This window comes from Falco rusticolus, unplaced genomic scaffold (assembly GCF_015220075.1).
Source record: "Falco rusticolus isolate bFalRus1 unplaced genomic scaffold, bFalRus1.pri scaffold_130_arrow_ctg1, whole genome shotgun sequence".
Taxonomy (NCBI): domain Eukaryota; kingdom Metazoa; phylum Chordata; class Aves; order Falconiformes; family Falconidae; genus Falco; species Falco rusticolus.
This window is the reverse complement of record NW_023618162.1, coordinates 1,724-9,694: the sequence shown is the minus strand read 5'-3', so window position 1 is coordinate 9,694 and position 7,971 is coordinate 1,724. Positions and strand designations below refer to the sequence as shown.

At 58.0% G+C, this 7,971-nt stretch overlaps 1 protein-coding gene across 1 annotated transcript; it reads left to right on the top strand.

Annotated features, from left to right (window-relative positions):
- Positions 1-1,176: 1,176 nt before the first annotated feature.
- HES7 (hes family bHLH transcription factor 7) lies at positions 1,177-5,530 on the top strand. Its single transcript, XM_037374683.1, has 4 exons — positions 1,177-1,346; positions 3,380-3,475; positions 4,638-4,716; positions 4,874-5,530. The coding sequence occupies exons 1-4, from the start codon at positions 1,311-1,313 to the stop codon at positions 5,506-5,508; spliced, it is 846 nt and encodes a 281-aa protein (XP_037230580.1). The 5' UTR covers positions 1,177-1,310; the 3' UTR covers positions 5,509-5,530.
- The last annotated feature ends 2,441 nt before the right edge of the window (positions 5,531-7,971 follow it).

Sequence of the window (7,971 nt, the reverse complement as noted above, 5' to 3'; positions counted from 1 at the left end):
TTGGGGTGGATGGGGGCACCCTGGGTCCCTGGGGGGGATGGGGGCACCCTGCTTCCCCCCCCGGCCACTTCGGGGTGGGGGGCTGCGATTCAGGACCCTCCCTTCCCCTCTGTCCCCCCCCCCCCCCCCCCCCCCCCCAGTGGACCCAGGCGTCCGGCGAGGGGGGTGGGGGTTTGGGCATGTGCGGGCAGGGGGACCCCACGGCCCCCACCACCTCCGGCCATTTGTCAGCCACACCCCCCCCGCCATTTGTCACCTCTCCGGCCCCCCCCCCCATCCCCCCCGCCCAGTGGGACCCAGCTGTCCGGGCTGGGGGGATGAGGGGGGAGGGGAGGCAGCATAACCCTCCATCGGAAACCTGACCCCACCCCCCGGCCCCAAATCCCCGTGAAATGCGCCCAAAAGGTCCGCAGGTGGGGGAAGGGCCGGGGGTGTCAGCTACCCCTCCCCTCCCCCGCCCCCAAGCGTGGGAGAATTCAGGCGTCCGGGTTCCCAGGCCCCCTCCCCCCGCTCCGGCCCCCTCCTTTCCCACGGGGAGGGGGAGCCCAGGCGGCCGGGCGGCCCCTCCCCCCCGCGGCGGGTGCCGGCCACGTGCGGGATCAAAGGGGCCGCCGGGGTCCCGGGCGGGCTCGTGCCACCACCCCTCCCCCGCCCCCCCCCCCCCACGCGTCCGGCCCGGCTCCCCCCTCAGTGCTCCCAGTTCCTCCCAGATTTCAACCCCAGCGCTCCCAGTTCCCCTCAGTGTCCCCCCCCCAGTTCTCCCTCTGTCCCTCCCAGTGCTCCCAGTTCCCCCCAGTGCCCTCCCTCTGCTCCCCCCAGTTCTTCCATTGCTTGCAGTTCCCCCCCGGTGCTCTCTTAGTGCCCTCCCAGCGTCCCCCCAGTTGTTCTACTGCTCCCAGTTCCCCCCACTGCCTTCCCAGTGCTCCTCAGTGTCCTCCCCAGTGCTCCCCCCACCCCCCAGTACTTCCAGTGCTCCTCCAGTGGTCCCCCTCCCCTCCCCACTGCCCCCAGTTCCTCTCTTCCCAGTACCTCCACAAACTTCCCAGTGCCCCCGCACTGACTGCTCCCCCCCAGTGCCTCCCCTCCCCCCAATGTCCCCAAGAGTCCCTACAGCGGCCCCAGTGCCTCCCCTCCCCCCAATGTCCCCAAGAGTCCCTACAGCGGTCCCAGTGCCTCCCCTCCCCCCAACGCCACCAGTGCCCCCAGTACTCCCAGTTCCCACCTCCCCCCGCCCTGGGGCGGGGCCACCCATCCCATAAAGGCTCCCCCTGGGCTACCTGGGCCAGACCCGCTCGCCCCGGCCCGGCACCATGAGCAGCGCTGCGGAGCCCCACGGCGACAGGAAGGTAACAGCGGCCCGGCCCGGCCCAGCCCGGTGGGGGCTTGGCCCGGTTCGGACCCCTTTGGCTTGGTTCAGCCCAGTCTGGCTTTGGACCAGTTCAGAACTTGGTTTGAGCTTGGCTTGGCTTGGCTCAGCCCAGTTTGGCTCGGTTCAGCCCAGTGGGAGCTTGGTCCAGTTTGGACCCCTTTGGCCCAGTTCAGCCCGGTCTGGGCTTGGCCCAGCTCAGTCTAATTTGGCCAAGTCCAGCCCAGTCGGGGCTTGGCCCGGTTTGGACCCCTTTGACCTGGTTCAGCGGGCCCCTTTGGCCAGTTCAGCCACATCGGGGCTTGGCCCAGCTCACCCTAATTTGGCCTGGTTCAGCCCAGTCGAGACTTGGCCTGGTTTGGACCCCTTTGACCTGGTTCATCCCTGTGGGGACTTGGCCTGGCCTGGACTCCTTTGGACCGGTTCAGGCCAGTCTGGGCTTGTCCCAGCTCAGCCCAATTTGGCGTGGTTCAGCCTGGTGGGGACTTGTCCTGATTTGTACCCCTTTGTCCCAGCCCAACCCAGTTTGGCCTGGTTCAGTCTGGTTGGGACTTTCACTGGCTTGGACCCATTTGTCCTGGTTCAGCCCAGTCTGGGTTTGGCCTGGTTCAGTCTGATTTAGACTTTAACTGGTTTGGCCCCATTTGGCCTTTTTTGGCCCTGTTTGAACTTGGCCTGGTTCAGCCCCATTTGGCCTGGTTCATCTAAATTAACGTTTGGCCCAGTTCAACCCAGTCTGGACTTTTAACTGGTTCGGACTAGTGTAGACTTGGCCTAGTTTGGCCCCATTTGGCCTGTCTGGGACTTGACCAAATTCAGCCCAGTTTGGCCCAGCTCAGTCCAGTTAGAGTTTGGCCTGGTTCAGCCCCGACTGATTTTGGTCTAGTTTGGCCCAGTTTGATCCAGTTAGGGTTTGGCCCAGTTCAGCCTGGTTTGAGGCTTGGTCCTGTTCTTTCCCATTTGACCCAGTTAGGACTTGGCTCAGTTCTGCCCCATTCAGGCTTGGTCCAGTTCAGTCCAGTTAGGACCTGACCCAGTTCAGCTCTGTTTGGGCTTGGCCTGGTTTGACCTCGTTTGATCCAGTTAGGACTTGGCCTGGTTCAGCCCCACTCAGCCCGGTTTGGTCCCATTCTGCCCAGTCTGGCCCTGTTAGAACTTGGCCCAGTTAGGACTTGACCCAGCTCAACCCAGTTCAGCTCATGTTGGCCTGGTTTGACCCAGTTTGGCCCAGTTTGACCCAGTTCAAGCTGGTTCAGCTCACGTTGGCCTGGTTTGACCTGGCTTGGCCCATTTCAGGCTGTTTCAACCTGATCTATCCCAGTTAAGCCCAGTTCATGCCAGTTCACCCTGCTTAGGCTCAGTCTCAGGCTTACCCAGACCAGACTTGTCCCAGTCCAGCCCTGCTCGGCCCAGTTCATCTGAACCCAGTTAAACCCAGTCCAACTTTGTCCTGACTCAACCTGGTTTGGCCCTGGTTGGCTCAGATCAGCCCAGTTCACCCCAGTTTGCCTCTGCTCGCCCACACAGGGCTTCGTCCATCTTGGCCCAGTTCAGCTAGAACTGATTTTAGCCTGGGTTTGACCTGGTCCTGCTTTGGTCCAGTTTGGACCAGTTCAGCCCCCATCCAGCTTGGCTGGACCCAGTTGGACTTGGCCTAGTTCAGCCCCAGCCTTGATCTGGTTTGGCCCCAACCCGCCCCAGTACGAGTTAATCCCAACCTGGTTTAGTTCAGCCCTGGCCCATTTTGGCCCAGTTTAACCCCAACTTAACCCATCACGTCCCAGTTTAACTCTATTACGCCCTGGCCCGGTTTGGCTGCAGGTTTGCTTCAACCTTGGCTTAGCTTGGCCCAGCCTATGCTCTAACCCCATCCCAGTTTGGTCCCAGTACAAACCACCCCATCCCAGTTTGACTCCCCTTGTGACCCGGCCTGGTTTGGCCCTGGCCCAGTTAGGCCCAGCTCAGGGCTCACTTTCACTCTGCCCCCCTCCCCCTCCCCCGTCCCCCGGGCAGCTCCTGAAGCCGCTCATGGAGAAGCGTCGCCGTGACCGCATGAACCGCAGCCTCGACCGGCTTCGGCTGCTGCTGCTAGCAGCCACCTGCGACGAGGTGAGGCTCTATCGCGACTATCGTGCCTCTATTGCGGGCCTGTCACAACTATCGCGGCTCTTCTGCATCTATCGCAGCTCTGTCGTGACTGTTGTGGCACTGTCGGGGCTCTGTCATGGGGCTGTTGTGGCTCCTGTTGTGGCTCTGTCACGATGGTCACAGAACTATTGTGGCTCTGTCGCAGCTCTGTCACAACTCGGAACTCTCAGTTCTGTCGCAGCTCTGTTGTGGTGCTGTCGTGGCTCTTGTGGCTCTTCACAGCTCTCTATTATGACTATCATGACTCTGTGCTCTATAAGGGCTCTACTATGACTGTCACAGCCCTGTCATGGCTCTATTGTGATACTGTCGTGACTATCACGGCTTTGTCGTGGCTTTATCTTGGCTATTGCAGCCCTATCACAGCTCTGTAATGACCTTCAGGGCTCTGTCAAGTCTCCCTTGTGGCACTATCATGATTATTGCAACTATTGTGACAGTTCTGGCTCTGTTGAGGCTTTCACAGCTCTGGCTGGGCTCTGTCAGGTTAATGTCATTACTATCACATCTGTCGGGACTCTGTTATGACTTTGTTGTGACCCGATCACGACTATTTAGTCTCTGTTGTGGCTGTATTGTGACTGTGGAGACTGTCGTGACTCTGTCCTGATGCTCAGCGCTCTCTCGAGGCTCTGTTGCGATTAGCACGCCTGTCTCCTGTCACTGCGGCTGCAGCTTTGTTCAGGTGCCGCCTGCTACCGGGGGGGGGCGCTCTCGGGGCTCTGTCAGGACACTATCGGGGCACTACTGAGGAGCTGTATCACAGCTCTGTCGGAGCTCTATCATGACCCCCCTATTGGGGAGCTTCATTGGGACACTATCGGGACACTATTGGGGCCCTATTGAGAAGCTGTATCGGGGCGCTATCAGGGCTCTGTCGTGAAACTATCAGGACACTATGGGGGCTCTATCGTGACACTATCAGGGCACTATTGGAGAGATAGGAAGGCACCCTTCAGTACTTGCTCACAGGGGAGCTGCTGGGGCCCTATGGTGGTTCTGTCACGACACTGTGGCCACCACTACCCCCCTCCCTGCCCCCCACCATCGCGGTTCATGTGACATGTGTCTCCCCTTCACCTCCCCCGCCCTGTCTGTCTCTCTCCCCTCCCCCACCCCCCAGCGCCTCCGAAACCCCAAGGTGGAGAAGGCCGAGATCCTGCAGAAAACGGTGCAGTTCCTGCGGGTGCAGCCCCTCTCAGGTCCGTGTCTCAGTTTCCCCCTACCCTGGGAACCCCCCACCCCTGCCCCACAGCCCCCAGGGGACACCATGTTGTGGCTTCTCCGGTGGCTGCTGTGGGGCTGTGCCAGGGCAGGGGCTGGTGGCAGAGGTGGTCACCATGTTTCTCTTTGGCACAGAGTCCTCGAGGACGGAGGAGCTGTTCCTGCGGCGCTACCGCAGCGGCTACCGGGAGTGCTTGGCCCGTGCTGCCCGTTTCCTGCAGGCCATCCCAGCAGAGACTCCTTGTCTGGGCCTGGGCCCTACGGCTGTCTGCCCCCCGCTGTTCACCGCCGGCCCTGCTGACACCTCCGGGCCCCCCAGCCGCCACGGACTGCCCACGCTGCGAGTGGGGCCCGGCTGCTCTGGTTACCACAGTTACGGGCCCGGTTACCACAGCTTTGGGCCTACTCCTGGGCCTGGTCTGGGGCCTACTCACAGGCCTGACTGCGGCCTTGGTTATCGCCCTGGCGATGGCCCCTGTTGCCCTGGCGATGGCCCCTGTTGCCCTGGCGATGGCCCTGGTTGCCCTGGCCACAGGTCCAGGTGTCCTGGTTGCCACAGTTATGGGCCTGGTCTGGGGCCTACTTTTGGGCCTACTTTTGGGCCTAGTTGGGGGACCAGCCTGGGGCCCCAGCATGGCCCTAATTGCAGCTCTGGTTGTGGCCCCAGCGGCCATGAGGACTCACGGCAGCGCTGTGCCAAGGAGGAGGCACCAGGGGAGGGTGGGGGGCTGCTGGGGCCACCCCACCATGTCTGGAGACCCTGGCCCTGAGCCATAGACACTTGGCCACAGGGCACCTGGGGGGGAGGGGTGGGGTGGTGGTGGTGGCTGTGCATCCCCCGGTTGCTCACTGGGAGGATGGAGGGGACTGGGAGGGCTGGGAGGATGGGGGGGAACTGGTATACTGGGAGGAAGGTAGGCTTTTTAGCTGCTCTACTGGGAGGAAGGCCCTTTTTAAGTACTGGGAGGACAGGAGTAAGCTGGTATGCTGGGAGGAAGGTAGAGTTTTGGCAGTTATACTGGGAAGATGGTGGTTTTCACTGGTACACTGGGAGGAATGTGGGTTTTTAAGTGGTATACTGCAAGGATAGTGGTTAGTGACTTGCTTACTGGTAAAATGTTTTGCTTTTTTTTTAAACTGGTATACTGGGAAGATGGGGTTCTTAACTGGTATACTGGGAGGAAGGCTGCTTTTTCACTGTGGTACTGGGAGGATGATTTTTAACTGGTATGCTGGGAGAACAGGATTTTTTCACTGGTATACTGGGAGGGCTGATCTTTATCACTCCTCTACTGGGAGGACACGAGAATTTTAACTGGTGGACTGGAAGGAAGGCATGTTTTCACTGGTGTACTGGGAGGACAAGGTTATATTACTGAGGAGGATGCAGAGGTTTTACTGGTACACTGGGAGGAATAGCTTTTCTTTTTCACTAGTATACCAGAAATATATTTTTTAACTGGTATACTGGGGGGACAGTTGGTTTTAACTGGTATACTGGGAAGAAGGGGACTTTGCATTACTATACTGGGAGGATGGTAGTTTTTAACTGGTATACTGGGAGAATGGGGAGGTTTACTGGTATACTGGGAGGAAGGTGGGTTCTGCCCTGGTATACTGGGAGGATGAGGGACTTCCCCAGCTCCAGAGCTACCCCTGTTTTACTCCAGACCTGGCATTAATCCAGTTTTCCCAGAGTTGGTTGATTGCCCTCAAATTGAGGGTTTTTGCCCCAAAACATAGCCCCAGGTCCTGGAGGCCCAGGACTGGGAGGGATGGGACCCTTCCTCCATCCTCTCTGAGGGGTGGATCTGAGTCCTGGGCAGGAACTGGGAGGACTGGGAATGGCTCTGGGTGGCATCCTAGGGGGCCCCTGAGGCTCCTGGGGCTGGTTTTGGGGTGAAGGGGTGGTGGTTTTGGGGTCCATTAACACTTTCTTCCCAGTACAGGTGGAGCCTTGGCATCCTAGCCAGCCCTAGATCCCAAAGTAGGGGGGGGTGGGATAAAAAGAGGGTGGGAAAAGGGGTAGGGGGGAAAAAAAAAAAATCTTTTTTTTGTTATAACCTGTGTTTTCCACTCCCTGCCCCTCCCCCCCCTTTCCTGTACGTATTTGTGTCCCCTTCCCCCTTTTTTCCTGTATTTCTGGGGGGAAAAAAATATAATTCAAATACAGAATGTATTGCATCCTGGTGTGTTGCCTGGCTTCTGGCATCGGCGGGGGCACAAGGGCTGTGACGCTAGGGAAGCCCCCTCCCTGTTGACGTAGAAGGCTCAGACACAACTTATACGACCAATGTGATCAAGTTAGCGCCACTTTATTGAAAGACTTACAGCAATTTATACTCTCAGCAAAAGATACACACATACACATAGCAGGCTTTGCTATGTAAAAAGTGATCGGTTAAAACCACTCGCTCACACGCTTCCACCTCCCCTATGATGGGTCCGGGTGTGGTGCCCACACACTGCTCCCCTGTTGTGCAGCCATCCTGTTTTTTCTCATCTTTCTGCCCAACTCTCTTATCTCTCTGTGAATACACAGACATGGAAGCCACCATGTGGCGAATGAAGAGACGGGACGCAGCTTGATGCAAGCAAGTTGTCGGTTTATTAGTGATTTTCTCTACAATTATATACGTTTCTACCTTCTACATATTACACACCGATTGGTTAAATCTTAAGCGTAACAAACACTGATTGGTTGATATTTAAGGCACACCGTTAGAACAATAGGAACTTATTAGTTTACCTTGACATAGCAACAATTTCTATTCCAAAATTAGGGGGTTTCTTTCTACGCGGCTTTCTTGATTAACAAAGTGACATATCGGCGCCATCCGTTCCCTTATCTGGCTACTTGTTTCCCTGTCCGGCTGGTTGCCTCCTCAACTGTGCTGGCTCAGGGGTCTGCAGTTAGCTTGTTCCTTTGCTCCCAGGGCTTGTGCCCTACAAGTTCTAACGAGTCTCTATTCATCAGGCTATCAGTACTTGGACTCTTGTCCTTGAGGCCTTCTCCTACAGACATGCCCGTTTTGAATCTTGCCACCACTGACTTCTCGCACCAAGGAGTCGGTCAGCTGCAAAGCAGTCAGGTTGCCGATACCCCAAGCCCTTCCAACACACTGGGAGCCAGTCTTGTGATGTGCTCCTGCAGGTGCACTGCTCTGGCCTTTTAGCCAAGCCTCTCAGCTCAGAGTCCCACCCTTGATCAGCCAAAGCGCTAGAATGAAAAC

Coding starts and splice junctions, on each gene's coding strand:
- HES7 (XM_037374683.1), top strand. CDS start 1,311: ATGAGCAGCGCTGCGGAGCCCCACGGCGACAGGAAG. Junction 3,476..4,637: donor TAGCAGCCACCTGCGACGAG/GTGAGGCTCTAT, acceptor CCCACCCCCCAG/CGCCTCCGAAACCCCAAGGT. Junction 4,717..4,873: donor GCGGGTGCAGCCCCTCTCAG/GTCCGTGTCTCA, acceptor TCTTTGGCACAG/AGTCCTCGAGGACGGAGGAG.